Source organism: Coturnix japonica, chromosome Z (assembly GCF_054131305.1).
Source record: "Coturnix japonica strain WE chromosome Z, WE-NBRP24, whole genome shotgun sequence".
Taxonomy (NCBI): domain Eukaryota; kingdom Metazoa; phylum Chordata; class Aves; order Galliformes; family Phasianidae; genus Coturnix; species Coturnix japonica.
This window is the reverse complement of record NC_140702.1, coordinates 73,249,869-73,277,729: the sequence shown is the minus strand read 5'-3', so window position 1 is coordinate 73,277,729 and position 27,861 is coordinate 73,249,869. Positions and strand designations below refer to the sequence as shown.

Below are 27,861 nucleotides of genomic sequence, written 5' to 3'. Positions count from 1 at the left end.
GGGAGCCAAGTGATTGTGTTGTCATGGCAAAGCCGAGCGAAAGAGGAGCAAGATTTAACATCGGGGATGCTCGGAGGCTGGGAGGAGAATGGCCCACAGCCATAAGTCATGCAGCATAGCTGAGATGGGCTTGCCTTTTTTGCCAAGTGCGGGCTGGTTGGTGACTGACGTGAAACGGGCACAGTGTTTGGTCCAAGTCTTGGTGGGCACAGAAACCAGCGGTACCAGTGACACTGCTGCTGACAGCCTCCACAGAGAGACGAGTCGTCAGGTTGGCCCTGAGGTGACAAAAAATAACAACCTGGAGAACTTCACATCAAGAGACCTTCCTTCTATCGAGGCAGAAAGAAGAGCAGGTGACCCTGGAAAGCACGTGGCTATGACAAGGCATTTAATGTGCCCCAGAGTGGTCAGTTCCATGGCAATGGCTGCTGGGGATGGGGGTTGTGATGGCTGCAAAGCAGAGGAGCAGTGCAGGGAGCCCAGGGATGCACTGCACACCTCTTTCTGTGCAGCTGCTGCGGTCTGTGCTGCAGCACTGCCCTGTGAGCACAAAAGGAGTTCTGCCTCCACTGCCGCCCATCCATCACCTTCTCACGAGCCTGGAAGCAAAAAGAAGAATAAAAAAGGAATCACAAGAAAATAAAGAAGCACTGCAGCCAGCAAGCTGTCCTCCGTGTTCCACAGTTCTATAAATTCTGCTCTTCCCTTCCTCTTTAATCACCAGGCATATAAAACACGCTCGCAGCAGAATCATATTCTCCCCATTAAAGTTTCAGAGGAGAAATACCGGTCCCATCTGCCTGTTTAGTAAAGCAGGGCAGAGCACGGCCGTTTTCCTTTTCTCCTCCCTATCTGCTTTATGGCAGGAGTTGTCTCTTTTAGGGCTGGCCATTCATTGCAGTTTCTCATTGCAGGCTCCTCATAATTATATGTGTCCAGGGGATCCTCGCCATCCGTGTGCCTTTTGGTTGGGCAGGAGAGCAAGGCAACCTCCCCATCTCCTAAGTGACCCCTTGGGTCTCCCCTGTACTCTCCTAAGGCTGTCACAGGCAAATGGCTGGGATGGTTATTGATTGCTGTGCTCTCAGAACTCCCTCCTTGTGCAGAAGGACACAGCCCTATTTTTGCCACGGAGCCTCATTCTTATTCCGTGGCACTCAGAATACTGTGGACTGGAGCTGGCTGCAGATTTATGCTCCTGCTCTGCTGCCATTAAGGTTGCCCAGCTCTGTGTGTAAATCTGAGCATGCCATGCTTGGGGCAGTGTGAAGCAGCAGAAGGGATGGGCTGCCAATCACTGCACATCACTGCAAGGCACTGCCAGTCACTGCACATCGCTGCCAATCACTGCATCTCACTGCACACTGCTGCAAGTCGCTGTCAATGGCTGCACATCACTGCCAATAACTGCAAGTCAATGCCAACCTCAGGCTGAGTTTTGCTTTAATGCTGTGTGAGCGCAGCCACAGGGGGATGTGTGTTCTCCTTCCCGATGGCTTCGCCATAAAAGCAGCTCTTTTTTGTTTATTTTTGGGGCAAGAAGCTGTTTGGTTTGACAGTGGTTCAGGTTTTATTTTTAAAGCGTCATATGAGAAATGCAGCAAGAGGAAACCACACTCTGTTCCTTAAAATAAATGGAAGGAAAGACAGTGCTGTGAAAATATTCTCTGATGCACGCAATTTGTGTGCATGCCATAGAGGATGTTGCACTGGATGATATGTTTTCCTATACAGCGTGCTTCCATAAGGCTTGCTGGGGTGCTGGGGCTTACAAAGCGCTGTAGCTTGCAACATGCAGCAGCTCCATGGTGATGCCATCTGCAAGGGGGAGTGCACCCCTCTGCTCCCCAGGAATGCCAGCAATGCTCCCAGCACCTGGCAGCGGCCTCAGGGCGGGCTTTGCAAACAGAGGCAGTGGTCAGGACTTGCTGTGAGTGCAATTGCAAACATTGCTGAAGTGCCAGCTTGGGCGAGGAAAGCCCCAGCTCCTGTTTGATGCCAGCGTGCTGCTTTGAAGTGCAGCGCTCGTGAGGTGCTGGGTCCCTCCCTGCCCATGAGACTAATGGAGATAGGTGCATGCACATGAAAATGTAAGGTAAAAAAACCTAAAAAGATGCAAAAAACAAAACCCAAAAATCAAAACAACATGGAGTGCAAGGTATTTGGGAACGTTTTGGTGAGTTTCATGGGGCAAATGGGGAGAATGAGTTGTTTGTCTGATGGGCGGCATTTGTGAAATAATATGATGTGTATTAGGAATGGTGGAGATGAGAGGATGGATGAGTGGATGCAGAGGTAGACTTCCAGGTGTCATGTTTCATTGTGGCCTTTTAGCTCCTTGATAGAGAATAATCCATGTAAGCAGAGACTAACATATCTGAGCAGTGAAATGCAAAACACAGGCAGAGAAATGATGGGGAAACAGTACCATAGAATGGTTGGACTGGGAAGGAAGGTCATTGAACCATAGAATGGTTGGGTTGAAGGGGACCCAAAATCCTCCTCCAGCACCCCCATTACTCCCCCCACCCCCATCATGGGCTGGGTGCCCCCCACCAGCTCAGGCTGCCCAGGCCCCATCCGTGGCCTTGGACATCATTGGAATAAGAACACACTTACCCCAGGGAAGCCCAACCAATGCATAAAGTTCATCTGTTGAGCCCAGCAGCTAAGAGCTGGCTACAGGCAGTGGCCTTTAATCCTGAGTCTCCTCTGGACTTCTCCTTTGAGTCCAGGCATGTGAGCAGCTCCAGTGTCCCTGGGAAATGTTTCCTTGTAAAGCCTTTGTGAACTCGTGCATGCATTTATGCCACAGTTATCACGCGTGTAATTTAGGCTGACATCGTAATGACAGCACGGCGAGTTCAAAATGGAGCAGTAAATATAGTTGTTAGGGGAAAAAAACAAAAAGATCCCTGCCCATCGTCCCGAATGCCTCCTCACGTCATGGGAGGGTGCAGATGGAGTCCAAACACCATCAGCAATTCTGGATCCCAGCTGGAAGCTGCCTGGAGTCCAGGGCAGCCAAAGCAAACAGGCTTTGAGAGCAGCTCTCTTTGCTGGTCAGAGCTCTATTTGCAGATCAGAGCCTTTTCTCCTGATTTCCCCTCTTTTTGGGGGAGAGCATCCTTCACCCAACCTATCTGCTGGCACCAGCTGAACAATTAACCCTACTGATGGTCTGCTATTTCTCCACGTGCTCAAGCTGTCTAACAGGAGATCTTTTCTTCTGCTTCTTCCAGGTTAAACCTTGTGTTTCCCACTGGCTGTGGCTGCTTTCCCCAAGCTGGGCCCTGCTGACGCGCACACATCTGCAGGACCAGGACAATTAATTCAGCTGCTTTTCAGCTTTCCAGCAGGTTGGTACAGAAACCAGGGGCTCTGCTTGCAGGAAGGGATGAGATACAAATGAGGTCTGACTGTGACCCCCGATCTGCAGTTAAATTGCTCCGTACCTTGAGAGATAGATCATATTGTCCCCTTCAGACAGGAAGCTGTCTTTGGATATGCAGTGCCCGGCCACACGGTGAGGTTATGCTCATCTGCTACCTCTGGTCTTCAGAGAGCTCATTAGCTGCTGGGTTCACATGGCAGAAGTCTGGATGAAAGTGCTGTCTCCTTCCCCAGCTGTCCTTGCTACAGATTCATGTTTCCTCTGCAAGCATTCAGCCCTGGGGTTGGGGATCTGTGTGCCTTGGAGATTCACGTGGGCAGGAAGAGTGATGAGAGAGAGAGAAAAGTGTGGCTTTGCAGGAAAATGGTCATAGAATCACAAAATGGTTGGGTTGGAAGGGACCTTGGAGATCATAGGGCCATAGGATGGTTGGATTGGGAGGGACCTTAAAGATGGTAGAGCCATGGAATGGTTTGGTTGGAAGGGACTGAGCGTGACTGTGAGGACACTGATATGGGTAGAAACTGCACAGGGTGAGGGTGGATTCCCCATCCCTGGAGGTGTTCAAGGACCAAGGAGATGTGGCACTGAGGGACGTGGTCAGTGGGCATGGTGGGGTGGGTTGGGGCTGGGCTTTGGGATCTTAGGGATCCAACCTTCATGATTCCATGGTTCTGTGGTTCTGCTCCTCGTGCAGAGAACCAAGCAGAGTTCCTGCAGGCTGCAGGACTGCTCTGCAGAGGCACCTTGCAGGAAGGAATCTGTGCAAAGCAGCTTCTGCTCCCCACTGCGTGTCCTGCGGGAGCTGCCTTGCACTGGCCATAGCAAGACAGCCGCACACACAGGGCTCCAGGCTTTGATGGCAATTAGAAACAAAGCAGGAAAAATCACGATTTCGCAGGAAAATCCCCCCCCCCATGTGAGGTGAGGCTGTCAGCCCCATGTTGGAGCCTGCCCATACCTGCTGCCAGCCGTCCCCATCCTGCTCCAGCACCGCTGCAGCTCCTCGCTGCGTTCCCTCACCCCACGCCCAGCACCAAAATAGCGATCCCCCCCTTTCCCCCCTCCCCACCCTCCCGTGACTCAGGCGGGCAGCAGCACCACGCACATCTGCTTCTCATTCCGTGTGCTCCGACCCTTATATTTATACTCCCCGAGCCCTTCCTTTGGCATTTCTCTCTTGGGATGGAGAAGAAAACAGGGAGCGGCTCCAAGGCTTCCCTCTCCTTTCACCCTGCTTCTTTGGGACCCCCACCTTGACCCTCCCATCTCTATGGGTGTATTTATTGCAGTAAGGCTGTGCCCAGTCCCGTTGCAATCTGTCCATTCTGAAGGCCGGCAGCCAAACCAGTTTTCCATGGTTGAGTCGGGCACATTTTCCATCGTGTATTTTGTTTTTTGTCAGGAAGCAAACCCACCCAGTGCGTGCGCCGCTCAATGGGAGCCTTTTTTGTGTTGGTTTTATTGGTATTTGTTGTTGTTGTTGTTTTTTTGTTGTAATTCCTTTTCCTCTCTCTAGCTGTGGTGAGGAATGGAGGGGCTGCCCCAGGGTGAGCCTAGGAGAGCTCAGAATGGGAGGAAATGGGGTGGTTTGGTGTTTTTCTTGCTATTTTTAAAGCTGTGCTGGAAGGAAGCACCCATCCCCACTGGAGTGGTAATATTGTATGCCTGTAGGATATATTATCCCATACACACATCCTATTTAGCTGGAGGTGCAGGTTCCTCTAAGGTCCCTAAGAAGAGATGTTTGACAGTGAGGGCTGCAAGGACTGGAATCAAGTTCCCAGAGGAGTTGCGGATGCCTCATCCCTGGAGGTGTTCAAAGTTGTTTGGATGGGGCTTTGGGCAGCCTGAACTGGTGAGAGGAGTTCTGGCCTGTGGTAGGAGTTGGAATTGGGTGAGCTTTAAGGTCCTTTCCAAACCACATTGTGATCCTATGACGGGGGACAGGAGTTGGATCAGAATGGCTTTAATGTCCCTTCCAACACAACGCATACATCCGTGTTGGATGCAAACACCCCACACCTGCTCCCATAGCAGCTTCTCCCACACCATGGTTAATTCATTCACCCCTGTCCACTGAGTTGGTGCAGCCCCCGAAGCACCATCTGGAGCTGGGCTGTGCCGTCCACACAGCTCCAGTAATTATGTTTATTTGCCTGCTCAGGCTCGTTTATCACTGGGATCCCCCTTTGCCAAAACCTTCTCAGCACAAGAGATGGCCCCATAATATGGCATTCGGATCTAATCCAGCTGCTGCCCACAGTGACCCACAGCTCCTGATTTTGGAGATTTATATGAACTCTAAAACTGGAAAGTGTGCTGGGTAATTTCAAGAAGCCAGAAAGAAGAAACGCAGCCCTTCAATTATAGGAAGCACTGAGCTGATCTCTGCTCTTGCCTGAAATCCTGTTTGCTTTTATCTGGGACCCCAGAAATATTGATCCTACAACATGTGGGGCTGCTGGGTGCCACTGGGATTATCTGGGTGTCCAAACCCCAAAATTTGTCCTGGAGCCCAGAAGCTGGATGTAAAGTGTTGCCCAGGTTGGGCTGGGACCTTGGTGTAAATCTAACGGGATGCTGGGGCTTTCAGGCTGGTTTTAATATGGCGCCAGTAGAAATAACCAGAAATCTCCCAGTCTTAACTTAAACCCCGCATGGGTTTGGGGTGGGTGCAGTTCCTGTTGCAGCTGATCGCAACCAGATCCTATAGAGGGTCATCAGGGCTGTCACTTATTTTCTGTATGGCGTTTGGAAACGGGAAAGAATGGCTGTCTCTAAAACAGAGGAGTGCTAAAGTACAGCTGATGTAAAGTACAGCACTGATGGGCTTGAAGGGGTTCTCCAACCCCTTTTACTTTGGATTCCCTGATGGGGCCAAATTTTGCCTTCTGATATTATATATTTTGCCTTCTGATGAATCATGGAATCTGTGAGGTTGGAGAAGACCCCACGATACTGAGTGATGTGTGTAGGGCTCCCACAGGCTCAGCGTGCCGGGGAGATGGTAGCTGTTGATACGGGCAGATCCTGGTGTGCACAAGGATTTTATCCCAAGATTAGTCTTAATACTGGAAAATCCAGTTAGCACTGGAGAGCCAGCAGCATCTCAATCCCCGAAGTGTTATTTATGTGACCAAACTCCATTCCCCATTCCAGCAGCAGCCCACAGTGCCTCCTCCCATCCTCGCTCTGAGCATCCTCCTGGTCAGCGTGACCCTGTTTGCATCGTTCCTCACACAAAAGCATCACCTTGGAAACCTCTGCCCTTGTCTACCTTGTCTAGATCTAAGCAAAAACCAACATTTCTTTTTTCTTTTTCTTCTTTTTTTTTGGGGGGGTGGGGGTGGGGGTGCTTCATTATGGGTGGGGAATCCTATTATCATCCATTTTCCTGGCTCAGTCTCACTGTCCCCAGGCAGGGTTTGTCCCAGGGGCAATGCCGCTCCCCATCAGCAGGCAATATCATCATCGAGCTGCTCCCCTCCCACCGCACCCCTGGGCCTGCTGTCCATCATCCCCTTGAGAAATCCTATGATTCCCCTGCAGGGAGGCAGCGGTGGGTGCTCAATGCTGGGGCAGAGCAGTGGAGGCGAAGCCTCACCGCCCCACCTTCCAGCCGCAGGGAGAAGCGCTGGGTGCGAGGGCGGGTGATTAAATCACACCTTGTGCTGGAGACAAGATGTTCAGCAGGGAGGCGTGCTCAGGGAAATATTTGCCTTTTTGGTTTTTACATCCTCCTGCCCTTCAACGTGACGTTTATGGATCCCAGCTTCTGAGGATGGAGTGAGTGGGACTGTGCTGGGAGAGACATCCACTGCGGTCCCCCCATTCCCTGTTGGTTGATAAGTCATGGGAAGGGGGGAAAGGGCCTTTCCAAGGCATCAGTGGGGTGGGAGAATCCCTGTTCACACAGAGCATCCCAGGTCTGGAGCTGTGCAAATCAGCGTATCTGACAGAAAGGAGCTGTTCTATTTTGACAGATGAGGGTAATCTCGCATGCACATCTTAATTGCTTCATTAGGAAGGTGCAAATAAACCCGGGGCGAAAATCACTGTGGGGCTGGTGGATGGAGGAAGGAGAGCAGCCTGGCTGCGGGGATTAGGAAAGAGCAGTGGGAATGAAAAGTAGCAGCAGAACCAAAGTGTCAGTCCCTCGGGTGCCGAGCACCACGGACATGGGAGTTGGCATGGAAAAGGAATGGGGATGAGCAGAGCAGCTGGGATCCTGCTGGCTGCCTCACCTGCAGCAGGATGGGGTGGCTGGGATGTTCAACACACTAACTCCATGCGGTCAGATCAGGATTCATGTGTGGGGGTGAGATCTGTCCTCAGACTCTGGGACTGTGGATGCTGGGATTTCTAAGGGCTTGGGAGGAGGCAGAGGAGGCAGCTGGAGGAAGGCTCTGCTCCCACCCAGCCCAGCTGTCCTTCCCTGGACATGGGAACCACAAGGTCACCTCTCAGCCTGAATGCGGGAGAGGAAAAATGCCCTCTCTGCAAATGTAGGTAAACAAATTGCCAGGGTTGTCTTGCTTTCCACCCACCCCAAACTATCCAAATGAGATAAAATCACCTTCAGTTTTGCTGGTATCCTGTGAAATTATTGGCTTTCCTGAGTGCTTCTCTTAACAGAACCACAACAGAACCCTAGAAAGGAAATCATCTCCTTCTCCCTGGCTCTGGGACTGTTTATGATCCTACACTCACCTTGGAGAGCACATCAGATTTGCTCTCATTTATGGGCAATTTAGAAGGAGATTTTCAGTGTAGCTGGCGTAGCTGGTTAACATGGTGAATCCCAGCACGCTGTAATGAATCAATTTGTTTCAGACAACAGCCATAATTAGCACGGAGCTGATGCTCAGGCTGGGGAATGCAGAGCTGCATCTTCAGTCCTTGGACACAACCTCCAGACCTGCAGCACCTGGTCCTGTGCCAACAAGTCCAAGGATGGGACTGGAGCAAGCACAGCTCCTGGGTGAAGTCGGAGCCCAAAGCATTGTGTGGATGGGAGGGCATTTCCTGCACAGTCCCTTGTTGGAGGTGTAGGAGCCAACACTCAGCAACGTGAAGCAATGCAGCATCACCCTTTCCCCACACAGCAGATCCAATGTGTGCCTGGAAAGATGTTGGCCGTGGGAGGATGTGCAGGAACCACGATGGGGAGGGACTCGTTGCACAAGGTTCCTGGGTGAAGGGTGTGCAAGAGAAGCACGTTGTGGTTATGAAAGGTGGAGAGGGTGGGGACCGAGGAGGAAGGAGACAGAGGAAGCAAGGGAGAGGAAAGCAGAGTTAAATCCCCGAGGACTTGGAAGAGTTTAAAGGTGTTGCAGAGACAAGATGGAAGCAGGTGATGGTGGAGGTGGGAGTGGGGCAGTGGGGAGGAGGACACAATGGGAAGACAGGGTTGTTTTGGTGTTACCGATTGGGAACCTCCTGCTCATGTCCTGCTGTCTGTGTTCTGTCCTGTCCTAGGGCACTAAATGAGAATATGGCCAATGGCATTGAAGATCTTATTGGGATCCCATTCCCAAACCACAGCAGCGAGGTCCTGTGTGGTCTAAATGAACAGCGACACGATGGTCTCCTCTGTGATGTCATCCTCATCGTCCAGGACCAGGAGTACCGGACCCACCGCTCTGTCCTTGCTGCCTGCAGCAAGTACTTCAAAAAACTCTTCACTACTGGCACTTTAACTGACCAGCCCTATGTTTACGAGATTGACTTTGTCAAGCCTGAAGCACTTTCTGCCATCCTCGAGTTTGCCTACACCTCAACCCTCACCATCACCACTTCTAACGTCAAGCACATCCTCAGTGCTGCCAAGATGCTGGAGATCCAGTGCATCATCAATGTCTGCCTGGAGATCATGGGGCCTGGCAGAGGGGAGGAGGAGGAAGATGACAAAGAGGACGAAGATGATGATGAAGATGAAGATGAAGATGAGGAGGAAGAGGAGGAGGAGGAGGAAGAAGTGGAAGATTTTGTCAATCAGGAGAACCTGACTGATGGCCAAGAAGTAAGCTGTCACCAAAGCCCTTCCAAGTCTGATCTTACTGAAGAAGCATTTACCGAAGCACCTAAAGACTTTCCAAATCACTACCCGGCCAACAACTCCTCTGGACACTTGGGTGTGATACGAGACTTTTCCATCGAGTCCTTGCTGAGGGAAAACTTGTACCCCAAGGCAAACATCCCAGAAAGGAGGCCAGCCCTCTCTCCTTTTGCTCCTCCCTTCTTCCCCCATCTGTGGAATGGTGATTTCAGCAGCTTTCCCCAACTCGAAGAGCCGCAGATAGACAGTGGCCCCTTGGATCTGGTGATCAAAAAGAGGAAGATCAAGGAGGAGGAGGAGAAGGAAGAGCTGCCACCACCTCCTTTCCCTAATGACTTCTTCAAGGACATGTTTACCAACACCCCAGCAACTCCCTTAGGGCACATTAAGGCAGAGACCGACTACAGCGCTTATCTCAATTTCCTCAGCGCTACCCAATTTGGAGGAGTTTTTCCTCCATGGCCCCTGGAGGAAGAGAGGAAGATAAAACCCAAGGCATCCCAGCAGTGTCCCATCTGCAACAAAGTCATCATGGGGGCCGGGAAGCTGCCCCGGCACATGAGGACCCACACAGGAGAGAAGCCGTATATGTGCACTATCTGTGAGGTCCGCTTTACCAGGTGTGCACCCGGCATGCTGGGGGTGGTGGGGGCTGGCTCTGGAGCTGTTTGTCCCTCTTGTCCCCAGAAACATGGCAGAGAGAGCAGGGCCTTGTCCCTGTCCCTTTGAGAAAGGGGGAGGGAGAAGAGGGAGAGAAAGAAAATGAACTCACCCTTTTTGGTGAGTGTGATCTACAGATCATAGCTGCTCACAGGACAAAACTTAAGGAACCGATGGGGTATTTTCAATCTCATTGCCGTTTAGCACAGTGGGAGAAGAGGGAGCTGGAAAACAGATGGCAGCTTGTGGCCAAAAAGCCAAGGGAGCTTCATCCCTACCGTACTGGGAGATGCGCTGAGTGGGAAGGGCACTGAATGGAGGGAAGTCATTAGTTTGGGCTTGTGCGTTATTTTGGTGTTGCTGTAGGCAGCAATCAAGTTGCACTTGTTTGATTACAACAGTGTCTGTGCTTTCTGAGGCTGGAGCCATCCTAACGATTACAGTTTGGTTTGCAAGGGTTGGATTTGTTGCATCTGCCATTGGCACCCCCTGACATCTCTGCATCAGCCTACATGGCTTGGGTGCTGCACATAGGGTGAGACCAGCCCTAAAGCCAGGATGCTCACAGATAGGCACCACTGCACCTCTCTGCACCCCAGCAGAGCCCTCAGAAGTGAAAAACTGGAACAGGCTCCAATAGAGCTATGCACATGTCATGCTGCAGCTTGCTCTGAATGTCTGGGCGCATTTAACTGTACAGCAGAGACAAATAGATTCCTGGACCTGCTCTCGCTGGGTATAATTAATATCTAATGAGTACAATCTTTACCATAATAATAATAAAGCTTTCTGACAGGAGGATGGTGCTTCAGCTCCTGGCTGTGAGCCCCATTAGGCTGAGCCAGAGGACAATAATACAGTGGGCAAAGTGGAGCTGGTGACAATGGCCGGGCCCCTGGGGTGCTTCGTGTTCAGCCTCTTTTTTCTCTCAGCTCTGTGATAACATTCAAGTGGAATTTATGCAGATGATGAGCAGAACTATGTTTCCATGCTCCCAAAAATAAGTTTCCATGCTCCTCTCCATCAGCACGGCAACCTCTGTGTTACGATGCGCTGACACCATTCCCATCATGGGGATAATGGGAAGAAGCCCTGGTGGAGACTGTAGTGTACAGCTCCCAAAATCTGATAGGAGTGAGGGTTGTATCACCACCACTTTGTGGGGCTTCACAGCCAGGGTCTGCCTCTTCTGCTCCTCACTCCCAGGGCCATCTGCCCTCAGGACTTCATTTAATAGCTTGTTAATTGTTTCAACAAAGGCTGCTCAGGTTCTGGTCTGCTGCGGTGCACTGCTCGAGCCCTATAGAGAACACTGCAAATAGTTCAGCTTTCCCACCAGGACAGCCCCAGAGGGCTCAAGGAGAAACTATTGCAGCCTGAAAGGTTAACGTTATTTGTTCACATTATTCGTGCTGTGACAGCTTGCAGAACCCTCATCGCTCTCCTAATGCAATTGCACTGGGGATGTTCACACAGAGAGGGTGTGTTTCTCCCTCTGCTTTATCCAGCATCCTCCATTGCACCCCATGGCTGCCCCAAACAGCACCCAGCTGAAACGAGCACCCACCATGGTCACCCTGTATGCAGGATTTTCAGCCCTGGCATGTTGTGTGTTTCTTAGGAACAGCAATCCTGTGAGGTTAAACATGGCATGTATGGGTTTAAATTCTATTATAGGTGAAGCTGGGAGCTCTGCTTTTCATTACCATTTCCCAACAATTCCCATTACGTGACCCTGTGTCCATCTGCCTGCAGCTCCACTGAGCGTTATCCATTTGGGCTGCAATTTTCTGTGCTGCTTTGTCTGCTTCTGAGAACTGATTTCAGCACTTTGGGGGGCTGAGGGGAAACATGGCTTCTCTAAAATCAGAATAATGGCATCTTTCACAGCTTCTCATTTGGATCCTGGGTTCTGGCCCCATGGAGGTGCTTCTTTCTGCCTTCCAGAGCGCTGCACAAGCTGCAAACAGGCTCCTTACAGGTGGTGACCAAGTGGCTCTGCTGCTGGGGACACCTCTTTGCATCCTTCATGGAGTCCCATATCTCTGCTTAGAGGCTTCCAGACTCCTCTTGGTGGGACTTTTGTGCCTGCAGAAACAATGGAGATCAGACTGAAACCCATGATCAGACTGAAAGCATTCAGTGGAGTTCTCCCACTTTGCTATTCACTTAATTTCCATGTAGAAACAGACCTCTCTTATGTGTTATGGCTCAGTTCACATGCAGCCGGCTTTCCTTATTACAGCTGTGTCCCTCAGCTGTGAGTTCAGCAGAATGCAGAAGGAAAAATCACACATACACATGAAAAAAGGGGGAAAAAATAAAGAATTTCTGGGCTGCCAGCTTAGGAAAATATTCTGGTGGCTCTCCGTTGTTGCTTCCCACCTTAAAAAACAGGTGAGCTTTACAGATGGATGCCATGGAGAGGAGGTGGGGGGGAAGGTGCTGCGCCATCCCCTGTATCTGAACCTTTTCGGTGCTGCCAGCCTCCAGCTACAAACCCGGGCTGCGGAGACACCCAGCGGCCAGATGTGGTCATCTATGCATGGGATTTATTCTATGTTCTGTCTGTGTGAGTTGAAGCACCTGCCCGGAGTGGTGTTGGGTGCCTCAACCTCGGAGACACCCAAGTTTGTTCTGGATGGGGCTGATGGAGCTGTGGGTGTTGTGGTTCATTGCAGGGCAGTGGGATCAAATGGCCTTTAGATGACCTTTCCAACACCGTGATTCTATGATTCTGTGACCTCAGTCATCATCCGCAGAACCCATGGAGTGGTCGGGTTGGAAAGGCCATCAAAGGTTCCTTAGAAGCATAAAGCCATAGAAATGGTTTGGGTTGTTTAGGGTGGGTTTGTCAGATTTTTCCCAAGCTGAGCCACTTTGGGTTGGTCCGCAGAACGTTGTGGGGATGAGTCTGAATTCTCTTCCTTTGCAGGCAGGACAAGCTCAAAATCCACATGCGGAAGCACACGGGAGAGCGGCCCTACCTGTGCATCCACTGCAACGCCAAATTCATCCACAACTACGACCTGAAAAACCACATGCGCATCCACACGGGCGTCCGGCCCTACCAGTGTGAGTTCTGCTACAAGAGCTTCACCCGTTCCGACCACCTCCACCGCCACGTCAAGCGGCAGAGCTGCCGGATGGCCCGACCGCGCCGGGGCCGCAAACCAGCAGCATGGCGGGCGGCCGGCTTGCTCTTTGGGCCCAGTGGCCCACCGGTGGAGAAGGCCTTCATGGTGCCGCCAGCCCTGGAGGAGGTGGGCGGCCTTCCCATGTGCCTTCCTGGCCCCAGCCCTGAGCACTTTATGAGCGGGACGAAGGCGGCGTTCAGCCTGCAGGAGCTGGAGGACACCCAGAGGAAGCTGCTGCGGAGAGCACAGCTAGACATGGAGCGGAACGCGGGCATCTTTGCCTTCGCCCTTGGCCACAGCGACAACCTGGCGGCCCAACCCTTCTTCCCTCTGGCCGACCCGTGGGGCACGGGGTTCAGTGGCCTGGCAGGGCTGGGCCACATGGCGCCCATCCCAGAGGCCACCAACTAGGCCATGGTGGGGCTGCTGCCTTCCTCCACCATGCGCTCCGGGTTGGGTCACCCTACGTTGGTGGCTCCATCCAAGGCTGCTGTTGTCCTCAGCACTCCCAAAACATCACTTGCCTTAGCATGGGGCATGGCCATCCCAGGGACTCCCTGCTTGGGGGACACTGGACACCCATGAGACGTCCAGGCTTGGGTTTGGTATGTTACATTCCTTGACCATTTGGGTCAAAAAGGACTTTTGGGAGTTGTTGGTTGGTTGGTTTTGTTTTTGTTGTTGTTGTTGTTTTGTTTTTGTTTGTGTTGTTTTATTTTTTAGTTAATTCCTAACTCTAGCAACAAAACTAGTTCTGAAGGGGATCCTGGTTGGTTAGTCCTAAACCATCCAAAACAAAACAAACAAACAAACAAACAAAAAAAAGACAAAAAACAAACAAACAAAAAAAAGGCTCTGGTATCACCCAGGTGGAATCTGGGTGGAAAAGGGGATATTTTGCTTATTTCTTTTCTTCTTTTTTCTTTTTTTTTTTTTCTTTTTTTCCCCATTTCTTGATTTCATGCAGAGAACCAAACCTCATTTATGAGCATTTTTCACTTCAGTTGCTTAAAAAGGTAAAGGAAGACTTGTGGGAGAATCAGAAATCAGTTTTGATCCGGAGCTTTGGGGGAAAAAAAACAAACCATGAGAGAACTCTGAAATGAAAATCATTTCAAACCAAAGATTCGGGATTGCTCACTGAGAATTCACCGTTGCTGACCGTGGGTGTTTGTCCTCAGTTCACCCTTCCGTCTAATTCCTACCCACGTGTTGATGACAAAACTCAACAAAACACCCGGGTGTCCCTGAATCTGCAATGCTGGTTGGAAGCAATCCCGATGCACAAGTTTTCCTGCTGCTGGCACCACGGGGGCTTTGCGGGGAAGGGGCCACTGGGGATTTCTTGTAGATGTGATTGTCTACTTGCCTGCAAGTAGAAATCATCCATGTTCACCATTAGTTGGCTCAGATCTAGATGTTAAAAATGGGTGGCTTTTCCTTTCCTTCACTTCAACAAATGAAAGGGAATGAAGGGACCTCCGTCCATCTCCACCCAGTCCTTGGTTTGCCCCATGGATGGTTCCACTCTGAAATGGATGGGGAAGTAATGGAGACAAATGTATGGGGAGAAGAAAGAAAACCTTTTGAAGCTGCATCAAACATTCATTGTCTCTTTTTATTTCTTCTAACTCTTGTGTCGACTTCCCATGCGGCAACGTGTTGTCGAGGACTGGTTCCTTCAGGTGTTTATTTTGGAGTCGTTGTAAAATATCCAAAGATGCTGAGTACTGTATGATCTACAACAACTTGAAGCACGTTGGGGTTTTTTTTGTTGTTGTTGTTGTTGGGTTTTTTTGTCCTTATTTGTGGTTTTTCTTTTTTTTCCCTTTTTTTTTTTCCTATTTGTCTATGGGGGGAAAACATTTGCAGTTTTTTCTATTTATAACTATTTTTATGTGATTGCTTTATGTACAAAAGAATGGGGAGGGGGGAGGGGGAGGGCCGGGGGGAAAGAAAAAAGAAAAAAAAAACACAAAAAAAGGAGAGAGAAACACACACACCAATAAATTTGCCTTAGTTACTCACGGGACAATCACCCTTAACTTTCATCGAAGCTAGAAAGCGAATGAAAATTTCTTAAAAAAGCAAGAATTTTACCTATTTATTAAAGTCTGTGAATTGATGCCGTTGAATTATGAGCAGGTCTTGGTGCTCTTGCCTTTCGCCAAGCTGAGGAAGCTGAGTTGCCCCCCCTCCTCACCCCCAACCTCGGCTCCATCTGTACAAATCTATTTGGAAATCCAGAGCCATCACAGGATCTGAAGCCCCCCACTGGATGGGGATGCTGGCATAGCAATGCTGATGGCCACCACTATTGAGTTAAGGTTGATTCTCCCGCGTTGCTGCTGGGTTAGGTTGTGCAGAGCTGGGAGCGTGTTTTGGGGTGGGTGGGTGGAGGAGAGCAAACCCTATGATGGTGGCACACGGTGGTGACTCCAGGCCACAGGTATTCTGGTGGGCAGGCGTGTTGTGGGGCTGACATCCTCATGCCATCAGAGCAGCAGAGCACTGTGGAAGGCGCCTATTCCTAGAGGCGCTTGAGGCCAAGTTGGATGGGTTTTAACATCCCTTCCGAAGCAACTGTTCCATGTTTCTATGGTTCTGTAATCTTCAAGCCCAAGCCATGCTGTGATTCTGTGATTCAATGCTGTAGGGCTCTATGCAGCTCACAGGGAGGTGGTCCTTGGTCATCTTACCCCATGTCCTGTGGTCCAGCTGTGGCAGGTCCCGACAGAGGGCACCACTGTGAGCCCATCATTCACACTGCAGCTAAAAAGCTGCAAAATTCCCACGTTATTTTAATGCTGTTTTTAAGAGGTGCAGAAGCCTGGAGTGTGGGTTGTGGGTTTCAGCAGTGGGACCCACTCCATGTCGTTCAAATTCCACACTATAGAACAGGCACCCTGTGCCTATTGAGACACCTCCGTGCTGAACGTTCAGCTTTAGGTGTCCTCATCTTTAGGGACGTGGTTAGAGGGCATGGTGGGGATGGGTTGGACTGGATGATCTTGAAGATCTTTTCCAAACCGAGTGATTCCATGACTCTGCCTGCCAAGTGATCTCCATCCATTGGTTGCATGGAAGCAGGCAGGAGAGTGATTCCAGGCCAGACAAACCCCACCACCTCCTCAATGAGAGCTAAAGTGCTTGGAGAGCTCTGGTATCTCAAATCTGGCTTTGCAGCTCACGTGGTGCTGAGCATCCTGTCGATGCCTTCACCTCAAGGAGTGAGATTTTCATTTTATATTTTAAATTGTGTGGTTTTCAACCCGATCTCATATTCTGGTTTACTTATAATGTCAAAAAAAAAAAAAAAAAAAAAAAAAGGAAAAAAAAAAGAAAAAAAAAAGATTTTCAAGAGGAGGGTGAAATGAAAATGTGAAAGTCGCTCGGAGGAGCCGTGCGCTAATCAGGCACAGGGGAATAGTGGGAAGAAAACCAGCTTTGGGAGATGCTTGTTAGCAGCAACATACGGCTGCACTCTGCTCTCGAGCAGCTGCTGTTATCTGCTGGAGCATCCAGAGCAAAAAAGGAAAAGAAAAAGAAAGGAAGGAAGCTTGCACTTTGGGAAGCAAGAGGCAAATATAGGGAGACCTGTTTTGGGAATGCCTCGCGATTGGGTTTGTGGGGTCTGCTGTCATCCTTTGGCACAGCCTGCACCTCTTTGGGCTGTGTGTGCCTTCCTTCCCAAGTGCAAAAATGAAATAGAGAAAAGGGGAAGAAGACAAAAAGCCCTTCCTGCAGAAGATGCCCCGTGGCCCCGCTGCTCTCTGCCCCTTTGGCCCCAGGAGCTGTGCCACCAAGCTGGCTGGAGGGAACATACCTGTGGCGTGGAAATGCCTTCTTGTTCCTTGTTCTCTTGCGTCGAACTGATGGTTCACACCACTTGCACTGTGGGCTGTTGGCAGAATGCTACCAGATCTCTTGTTTCCCTCTCTGGTTTGGTCACGACTCCCCTTGGCTAACGAAGTGGCGATCCTATAGATGTCCCTGTTGCACATTTTACACCCCTGGAGGAAAATAAAGTGTTACTGAAGCAGTGAGTGGCTCCGTGTTCTTCCTTTGTGCTGCTGTGGGGTTGGGACATGGGGAATGATGGCGTGGGATGGTGGCATTGCATGATGGGCGCAGTGCCCTCACATGAAGCCCGCAGGAAAACAGGGGTGCCCTAAGCGCACAGTTTGGGGTTTTTCCACCCCTCAAACCTTCACGGTTTCTCTCTCTATGAGCTGTCGGCAGCTCAAACCCGCACTGCCCTCGTGTGGTGGCCTGGGGACATCGGCTGTCACCGGTACCCATAGGCTTGTGCTCATAGTTGTATGGGGCAGGCACAGCTCTCCATCGTGTCCTACTGCATCTACCAACCAAGTTAAGACACCTGATGGGATGTTTATGGCAAGAAAAGACTGTAAGGCTTCATATTCCTGGGGAGAAACTGAGGCACAGTCTCATGGCTCCCTTGCAGCATGTGGGTATTACTTAGGATGTGCTGCTGAAACACTTGATCCTGGCGTGGTCTCTTTCAAACCAATCATTCTATGGTCCTGTGATCTTCAAGATCCCTTCCAACCCAACCATTCTATGGTTCTATGATTCTTTAACCTTAGGAGAAAGCCCCTGCTCACCAAAGGGTGGAGATGCATCTCTGGCCCAAGGGGAGGGAAGAAAAGCAAGAAAACAAGAGATCAAACAGGGTGTAAAACACAAACACCTTAGGGTTTGTTCTATGGCAGGTTCTGTGCCTCCAGCATCCCTTGCCATCACAGGGGCCCAAGGTACAGTCTGGCTGCACATCCCCAGATGGGGAGGGATGCACACAGTGGGGATGTTGCAACCCACACACCCATGGCTCTGCACCAGCTGCTGCTCTAACTCCCCATATGCCAACCCATATGCTCACTCCACATGAAACACGATGGGAGCGGTTATTTGGAGAGGAAAATGAGCAGCCAGGAGGGACCTCAAGCATCTATTCCTAACTCCTGCTGTGGGCTGGTTGCCACCTATCAGGTCAGGTTGCCCAGGGCTCCATCCAACATGGACTCTAGTACAATTAGTAAATAAGTCACACACCCAGCATTTTCACAAAGCTCTGAGAAGTGACATGGGACAATGCTGATCTGTCCCTGTGTCACCAGGAAGGGGCTGGAGGGCTCTGCACCTCCTGCAGCCTTGCTATGGGGTGAGTGGCACCATGCAATGGGTTGGGAAAGACGTTGGGATAGCACAGCGCTGAGTGCAGAGCTCCTCCTGGGAAGCAGCTGAGCTTTCTTGCCTTCGCTCCTCTCTTTGTAAAATGGAAATGATGACTTGATCCATCTTTGCAGAGGGGATTATGGCTTAATCTGAGGCTCTGCGGCATGGGAGCATACATTAGCTGTATCGATTGGGATGCTGCCTGCCTGCTTTTGCTTGATCACTCTGAGGGTGTGATGGGATTTGTGACAGGAGGAGGTAGGAGGGGTTTGGGAGCTAATTTCAGGGTTGGGGGCCAGCAGGGCAGTGGGCTCATCCCAGTCTGGGGGCAGCTTGCTCAGGGTGACACTGGGAATGTTTGCTATTGAGGGGGTTTGAGTCACACATTGACCTCTCCTAGGCTTCGTGAATGCATCCTTGCTCTTGGGTGGATGTTCACTGTCAGCTGGGATGTGGTCAGTAACTCCAAGAGCTCAGATAGGTGCAAAAGTTGGAATCAAGAGAGGGACAGACAGGGGCAGTAACTGTCACTGGCAGATGTGGCCAAGCAGCATTTCAACTTGCTTCATGCTGAGAGCTGTCATACAGGTGGTGAGGTCTCTGGTTGTGCTGGAAGCTTCTGGGACAGAAGAGTCAATGCAGCAGTTGTTGGTTAAGAGTCCTCAAGCTTCCCTCATCTTCTAGGACATGGCCCAAAAACTCAGCTTCTGCAGATGGGAAGACACAAGAGTTTGTGCACTTCTTCCTCCAGGAGAACGCCCTTCTGTGCTGGCAGAACAGACGTATGAGTTCATGAGTTCAGTGTGTGTCAGGGCCTAAACACTGAGATCACAACACTGGCATTGCCCAAACCTTCCAACTTCACGCATGCTATTTGCCATTCCTTCCTCTCTGCTTCTGCTTTTTTCTTCAGTGTTCTCAACTCTCCATCCCCTGGGATGGGCACCATCCCCTAGGCACACCCCTTGGGTAACCATTCCTTGAGGTTATGATTTTTCTTTTCCCCCAAGCTCAAAATCATTTGCAAACCTCTTTCAGGCAACCCGAGTGGAGCTGGAACTACATGATATTAAATGTCCCTTCCAACCCAACCATCCCATGGTTCACCATATTTAAGGTCCCCTCCAATCCAAACGTTCTGTTGTCCAATGCTCCTCAGCACAGCTTCAATCCGTTTCTCTACTTTTCCAACTCCCTCTGCTCACTTAGCGCTGAAAGCTGAAAAAAGACACAAATGTTGATCAACCAAGTATTTAAAATTCAATAGTTAATATCATTGAGATTTAACATAACGCTCCGATGGAGTTTAATGAAAGATGGACTTGCTCTGAATGATAGAGGAAAAAAAGGGGGTAATTACTTAACTGAACTCTAATTTCATTCATTGTTATTAGGTGGATTTAGATTATTGCTCACTCAAGATTAGAGACTTGAAGTACATGGCTGAAATCCTCTTTCTAATTCAGAACTGCTAAATCCTTGGGTCTTCCTCCACTGCTGTGTTTTGATTTGCATCTGTGCTCATCTCCAGGATATAACTGAGCAAAACATCTCATTTCTTCTTTTCTCTTTCCTGTTCTCCTAACAGCAAATGCTGCAGGCACACTAGCACTGACTCCTCTGGGTTGATAATTACAAACTTTGAAGCAAACAATAATTAATTTCATTGAAACAAAAGACACCAACAACATGAAACCAACTAAAAAATGTCTTCTGAAGATTTTCTGGGGGAGAAGTATTCCAGACCTTGGTTCTAAGTACACTGACTGAGAAATAAGTGCCCCTGTTCATTGTAGGAGTTGGACCAGATGATCCTTGCAGAGACCTTCCAGCCCAAAAGATTGTGTATTCCATTGGTGGTGGAAGGCACTGGTACTTGTGGAGATCCTTGACATGCTGCCTGCCTCTCCTCATCATCAGTAGGTGAAGAGATGAATTATTTGAGTTATTTCCATGCAAAGTGAGTCCTGGTTGAGGAGAATTAAATGGTTATTTCAGTGTCGTTTGCATGGACAAGGGAAAAGCATGATGACACCCAATTTTTCTCACTGATGTCCAACCCATACACTACTCCGGGGCAGTGGAATGCCACTTCACATTCATTGTCACATCCCAGCAACTGAATATCACACAGAGACATGAAGCAAGTAGTTTGGGATGCCTTGGAGAAGAGAAGTTGCTAGGGCAGCTGTTGAAGTGTTACCAGCTCTCAGCCAATGGGTTAGGGATAAGGGTAGGCATAGGGGCATAGGTAGGGATAGGATTGGCATTGGAATATCTTTTATGTGTGTGTGTGAAACAGCCAGAGCTCACACTGGGAGCCAAGGAGAACAGACAAGCACTCAGGCATTAGATGAGGTATAATCCCCCTTAATCCCATTTCTAAACCCGGTCGCTGGAATTAGCATTATTAGCATGAGGACACTATGGCATATCATTTATTTAACTATTACTGACTCTTTGTGAAGAGAGTAATCCCCAGCCTACAACTGCATACTATCTCCTCCATCTCATATGGAGAACATGAAGGGACAAAACCAGCAGATATAGCTCGCTACTGCTGGTGCAAATGGCAGCAAAACAAATGTGAAAGACCCTACAGGACCTGTAGATGCAGATAAGGAGGAAGGAAAGTCCACTGTACACAGCAAACCCAGACATGCTCTTCTGCTGCCATGGGACCTGATCAAGGCTCAGCCCTTCTCCAGCTGCACACTCCCAGCATAGCCTGGGGTACAGTTTGGAATCTACATTAGGCCAGGGACCATTAGCAACATTTTCATGTTTCCATCTTGTTTTGGAAAAGGAAAGCCCTGATACTGGTGTCTCCACTGCCCCTATGCACCTGTAGGGATAAGAGGGTGGCACTGAGCACCTCTCAAAAGATAGAGCACATTTAGCCTTGCAAATCCTGCACTGCATTTATTTTCCTTTCGGACATTACAGACCAGAACACGCTCCAAATATCCTTTTCTGAAGTCAAAAGACTCTTCAGGTACTGCCTTTTTTGGATGACCCAATATTCCCACCAGCATTTCCAGCTGAGGCCATTATGGAACCATGTAATGGTGTGGAGTCACACCAGCTGCAGTGCTCAAGGTAAGGCATGAAGTCAGGAGATGGGAGGAAACGGTTTGATTCTTTCTTGGCGATAGTCTTACCTGTCTGGAATTGTAAACTGTAAATACGATGACTGAAAGAGGATTCGCAAAGAAAATACTCTCCCCTATCATTTTGTTCACTCTGTAAGCTGACAGCACATCGCCGCATCTAGGCAGCTTTGTGGGGAGGATGACAGTTGGCTGTCAAGGACACAGGGTGGTGAGATGCTACGTGCACCTCTCCTCCAGCTCCAGGGGAAATAACAGTGTCAGCAGTAAAAGGATGAGAAGAGGGCAGCCAGGGAGGGGTGATCAGACAGCAGCCAAACCCTCCAGGTGTCACTTTTTGGGGCACCAGCAGGACAGGGCAATTCCTACATGGAATCCATCAGCATAGGCATTAGGATAAAGACAAACATTTTCTTGGGCAGGATGATACTGGATTCTACTGGATTCAAGGCATGTCTCACTGTCTTTCTTAAGAGTGGAAAGAGTTCAGACTGATTTTCCCTCCCCAGACAGTGCAGTCAGCCGTAATGCTGAGTGTTTTGTATTGCAAAATCCAGCCTACAAGCCCTGAACTCTACACAGAGCACCTGGAATGCCTGAGCTGTCAAGCTCAATCAGATGGGTTCTGCTTCTGAATTACAGATATCCTGAAAAGGAGCTTCCAGACAGACTGCCCAGAGAGCTGTGGGTACCCCATGGATGGGGCCCTGAGCACCATGAACCGGTGAGGGGCACACAGCCCATAGCAGGGGTGGGGCTGGGGGCCTTTGAGGTCCCTTCCAACCCAACCATTCCATGGTTCTGTAATCTTCAAGGCCCCTTCTAACTCTTTATTGGTTCTTCTGCCTCCTTTAGCTCCAAAAGGGTTTTCTTTTCCCTCATTTTTGGCCCAAATACAAGCTGAGATTCACAAAACTTAACACTAATTATTACACTCAGTTGCTGGTCCTTCAAGGCTTTGCATTCTCACGCCACTCATGAGGATCACTTGGGGCTTCATGTGGTCAAAATGGTCAGTCTCTGCTTTGCAAAAGCACTAACATCTATCACCTGTATAATAGAAATGAATCGTAGAATTGCTGGAGTTTGAAGGAAGACTTGCCTTAAAATTGCCAAAACTTGCATTTAATCCTTACTTGGTGCAAGATACTTGCATTAATTATGTAAAGGAAAGCACAAGGTCCTTGGAATGCCTCTGATACCATGCACTGCTGAGTCTGAGATCCAAACTGCTCTGTTTGCATTGACCTTCAAGCCAGAGGCTGAGTAGCAAGGCACTGACTCTCAGGAATGGCACTGTTTGCCTCCAGGTACTGCTGATTACAAACTGCTGCAGATTACTGCTTCTGTAGACTTGGAAACTGCTTTATTTTGGAATGAACACATACTACACGCTTGCTGCTGTAGAAGGGGGGTTGGACTCAATGATCTCTCGAGATCTTTTACAACTCCTGCAATGCTGTGATTTCCTGATTACTGAGCATTACTCTCTTTGACCTTTTTTTCTTGCCTTGTCCTAAAAAGAGAAGTGTTATTATACAATGTATTTAAATGTAAGTTTAAGACTCCATACTTTGATGAAAGACATTGCAGAAGTAAAGAGTATTTGGAATAAATGTTTAAGTATGGAAACTTTCCTTGCAGTGAGAGACATTCATTCATTCATTCGTTTAAGAAAACCACTGAGACGTAATTCTCTCCTACCTGTCAAATCCTTACATGCAATGGAGATGTCTTCTTATGGACATGAGTCTAGCAAAATGAAACCCCCCCCCGAAAGGCATAATGAGCTCTAATGGCATGAAGCTGAAGCAAAACAAATTCCACGCAAATAAACAAGAGATGCTCTTGCTTTCATTCCAGGTTGGTGGATTTCTCCCACCTCAGGCTCATGGATGGAGATGAGCTGCCTTCTCCACAACTGATGAGCAGTAGCTCTGAGCTGCAGAGGTTGTGAGCTTGAAAAAAAGGGATTCTATTGAGGAAATGATTTGGCCCTTGAAATAAATAACATAGAGATGACTGTAATGGTCTGTCTTGGTCATAAATTTGAAGATTTTGGTTAAATGTTGACTTTTAAACTTTTAGTGACTTAAATCCTGCAGCGAGGACATGGGATCAGGACAACATCCTCCACCATGTGGGAGATAAGTTTGTATGTGTTGCTAGAAAGGCACTCTGTAAGTAAAACAAGGGAACATTTACTTCTGCAGAGAGTGGATTTCCCTTTTCCCAACTCAGCCTGACCCTTGCAATGCAGAGCCAGGTAATAGAGGCTCAACTGTCCCCTTCCCCAATAAACAGAAGCCATTGGTTGGGTTTAAGTGTTGTGAGAAGGGAGGAGATTTTTGAGTAAGTTATTTACTCATCATGGCAAATGCTGAGACCAGAAATAAACAGAACGGCAGTTTTGTAAAGATGAAGTCCCAGTGTATTTCTAAAGCCTCGTTTCTTATTATGGCCATATTTTTATTTTGTGATGTCTCCACCTGCCTAACAGTAATATATGTTTTATATCTCGAAATAAAAATAAGCAAGGGAGATTTCTGCGGCTTCTCTGAATGCTTGCTTTATCTGTGCTATTCATCAAAATAGCAGCACCTATTTAAGTGATATTGTCTTAAATCACCAGTTTTTGAAAGCACAAATATTCAAAATTTGCAGCTAAAGCTTTGCAAGACCAATAATAACATGAAGAAAACTTTTATCTCAAAGGATTCCAGATACTTCATAAACTAATAGAGAAAATATATGGAGAAATCACTTCCAACTCTGCTACTGATGTAGCACAGATGGTGTAGAAAAGTGGGGTAAATCTCATTGAGACTAATCTATACAAACATATGCTTAATTAGCACAGTGCATCTCACACAGGGTAAAACAGAAGCAGACTGTATTGCAATAACCGATCACAGCATAAATTGGTTTATTTTGATCCTTGCTAGGGAGGCACCAACTATTTATTTTATTGTGCAGATTTCAGTGTGATGATGAATTCATTTCAGTTTGCTGGAAAAATGAAAACAGAAGAAGGGAACAGGAATGGCAAAAAAGAGAAAAATAAAATTAAAAAAAAACCCAACAAATGAATGACTGCATTTACGCTGAATTTTATTCTTTTGACTGATCCCAATGCCTTGAACAGACCCATTCACTGCACAGATTTGAGCGTGCACACAAATCCTTGCTGGACTGAGGCCTGCCATTAAGTCAGAAACAAAGCCATTGTCCCCCAGGCCTCCTCTCAATTACTCTTGTTTATTTAAGTCAATAAAGATAAACGGGTGTAAATCTCTCTGTAAACAAGGCTATTTCACTTTAACGATGGCTTACTTGGGGTTAGCATAAATGTGTTTCTAATCAACTTCAGCTAATCCAAACTGAAGGACACAAGCTTACAAATGGTGTTGTCTTTGGGATAATAGGAAATGATGGTCGAACAACCTGAGAAAAAACAAAACAAAACAAAAACCAGAGATGTTGATAGCACAAAGCATGTCAGATCTATACAGATCAGGAAGGCAAAGGAAAGAAATGCTATTTGCAATGGCCATGGGCAGCTGAGAGCAGCCAGGCACTTGCTAGAAGGGTGAATCATAGAATGACGGAATCACTAAGGTTGGAAAGACCTACAAGATCCCCATGACCAACCCCAACATACATTTGCTGACCATGTCTCCATGGTTCTGGAACACCTACAGGGACAGTGACTTCCCTGGGCAGCCTGTGCCAGTGCTGACCACTCTTTCAGAGAAGAAACTGTTTGCAATATCGAATGTGAACATCCCCCAGTGCAACTTAAGGCCATAATTAAAGTGTTTTGAGTTCAAGAGGTGTAAGAAGTTCCTTGGCACTGGCTGACCACACCTACAGTTAGGCATAAAGCTGAGGCTTTGAAGCCAGGAGACTGCCATGATGTTGAGATGACCAAGTTTAAAGTATGTGTAATGTCTGTGATTGCATCTGAGCTACCGAGCCTTTGTAATTTTCCTCTATCACGACCTTACTGCCTTGACTGTATGGAATTCCTGACCCATTTCAGGGCAGAGTAGAACAACTAGTCACTGGCTGTGAGGATATATGGATAAGTTAAGATAGTTTCATCATTTACTCAAGAGAATTATGCCATGCAAATCAAGAACGAGAATTAACAGTGGCCTTCCAATGCCTGAAGGGGGCCTACAGGAAAGCTGGAAGGGGAAATGGCTTCAAACTGAAAGAGGGTAGATTCAGACTAGATATTAGGAAGAAATTCTTTACTGTGAGGGTGGTGAGGCACTCGAACAGGCTGCACAAGGGGGTTGTGGATGCCCCATCCCTGGAAGCCCTCAAGGCCAGGCTGGATGGGGCTGTGGGCAACCTGGTGTAGAGGGAGGTGTCCCTGCATACAGCAGGGGGTTGGATGGTCTCCAAAGTCCTTTCCAACACAAACCATTCTATGATAAATACATAAATCTTCTGATTGTGTTACGAATTTCATCCAGGAGATGTCAGTTATAAAGATCCTTGTCTAGCTCCATAACATCTGACAGATGTACTTTATAACAGGAACACCAACCAGTTTGCGCTCTTATACATCAGGAATGTGTCTCTGCTTTTAGCGTGTTATTTTACACTAATTACTTCTTAATTCCACTTTGACAAGCTTACGTCAGAGGCCACCAAGTTCTTTGCACTGTGTGACTACTCCTTTTTACTGTTGGGTTGTGCTTTTTGCTTCTTTTTTGCGTTGCTTTGAAATCATCTAAGAGCCTGATCTGAAACTAGAGTGATTTATGCAGTATAGGAAACAGACTTCTGCATTTTGGAAGAGGTAGTGAACAAGTTAGAGCTTCAACATTTCAGACACTTTTCATTACTAAAAAGATGAAAAGAAGAGCAGGAAAATGAAATGTCTTTTTATGTACTTGGCTGCTGCTCCCGGCTTTAAGTCTCGGAGTTTTTTAAAGGAGGAAGACTGCTCCTTTGCACATATTTAGTCTACTACATGCTGCTGTGACTGAGAAGATTGTGTGGAAGCAGCACTGCAACCACTGATGTAAGAATCAAAGCTCTTATTGAAGGATATGCTAGAGCTTCAATACAATGAGTTTAAGAAATCTGGGAACACTTCACAGTGCTTCTCCATGGACTCACAGTCACTTTCACCACACATTATTCCCTGTCTTGAGCTTGCTGGCTGATCCTTTTGTACCCAAACTGTTTGGATCTCTCTCTTTTGTTATTTTCCATAGAACAGATAATTCTGACACACTGCTAAGAATGATCTCAAAGCAGAAACTATCTGCCCTGTCTCCAAGGCCCTGCCTTCCTGGCAATGCACTTGGTGCTCGTCTTCATCATCACGCTGATATCTGATAGTGTCCAGTCATTTAGAAATCCCAGGTGTCTTTCAACTTATCTGATATCGCTTTTTTTTTCTTTTATCTCTTCGGGGATTTGCTCACAGCCTTTGAGAAGTTAACACACAGCGCAGCCAATCACCATTTCATCATGTTGTCTTTAGATCACAGATTACTCCCTTTGTTCTTTCCAGCCCGACAGGTGAAACAGCGGCTGGGAAATAACCATGAGAACGTCATTCTGGAAGGCGTTGATCCCTGGGAGAACCCCCAGAGCCCTTCCTTGAGATGCTGATGCTCCTCTCACTGCAGGTTCATACACCAACGGGACTGCCATCCACCTGTACCACACTGATGTGCTGAGCAGCACTGCATTGACTTACCAGCATCTAGCAACACCCAGCTTCAACACAAGGTAACAGAGGAGGCACAGAACCTGAGGGTGAAGGTATGTGGATGGATGGAAGAGCTTTCTAGGGCAGCTGAAGTTATAGATGACAATATAGACACCTTACCTGGCTCCTCCATAGCCGCCATGCTTCTCAGGCAGCTTCACGGCCCTGATGCTGTCTGCTTCTTTTGCTTTCTCCCCTCCTAAAGAAACGAGGCTTATTTTACCTATTCCAACCCAAATGAATAGGGTTATTTTACCTATTCCAACCCAAATGAATAGGGATGCTCTGAGGAGAAGGCATCTGCGGAGTGGCTAAAGGATGTTAGGGGTCAACCACAGGGAAGGCTCTGAGGAGACTCTGGGGCTGAGGGGCACTGAGGGTCTCTGGGGGGGCTTTGGCTGGAGTCTAAGGGGGTCCTGGAGGGGCTCTGAAGGGACGGGCCCTCACCCCCCATTACCCCCATCCAACTGAAGGCCTCACCCCATTAACGCCACAGACACCGCTGTGCGCATGCGCACTACGCGACACACAAACTGCCCCTTCTCAGGCTCAACCGCCCC

At 48.5% G+C, this 27,861-nt stretch overlaps 1 protein-coding gene and 1 long non-coding RNA gene across 15 annotated transcripts in view; one reads left to right on the top strand and one right to left on the bottom strand.

The window, feature by feature from the left end:
• ZBTB7C (zinc finger and BTB domain containing 7C) overlaps window positions 1-16,629 on the top strand; it is a 93,887-nt gene extending 77,258 nt beyond the window's left edge. For all 6 annotated transcript variants that reach the window (XM_015848221.3, XM_032441324.2, XM_085529296.1 and 3 more), the window contains 3 exons: window positions 3,246-3,362; window positions 8,879-10,078; window positions 13,054-16,629. In XM_015848221.3, the coding sequence (XP_015703707.1) occupies window positions 8,895-10,078; window positions 13,054-13,666 (1,797 nt within the window). In that variant the 5' untranslated portion in view covers window positions 3,246-3,362; window positions 8,879-8,894 and the 3' untranslated portion in view covers window positions 13,667-16,629. The remainder of the gene's footprint in view (window positions 1-3,245; window positions 3,363-8,878; window positions 10,079-13,053) is intronic.
• LOC107305712 (uncharacterized) lies at window positions 379-27,861 on the bottom strand. 9 transcript variants are annotated; one of them, XR_014939507.1, is made up of 5 exons: window positions 27,782-27,861; window positions 27,422-27,524; window positions 23,447-23,522; window positions 23,269-23,316; window positions 17,132-17,268 (listed from the first exon to the last, which is right to left on the bottom strand). It is a non-coding gene; the product is annotated as an uncharacterized LOC107305712 (long non-coding RNA). The 9 variants fall into 9 exon arrangements; XR_014939508.1 differs by lacking the exon at window positions 17,132-17,268 and adding an exon at window positions 19,537-19,672; XR_014939509.1 differs by lacking the exons at window positions 23,269-23,316; window positions 23,447-23,522 and adding an exon at window positions 379-602 and having other exon boundaries at window positions 17,082-17,268.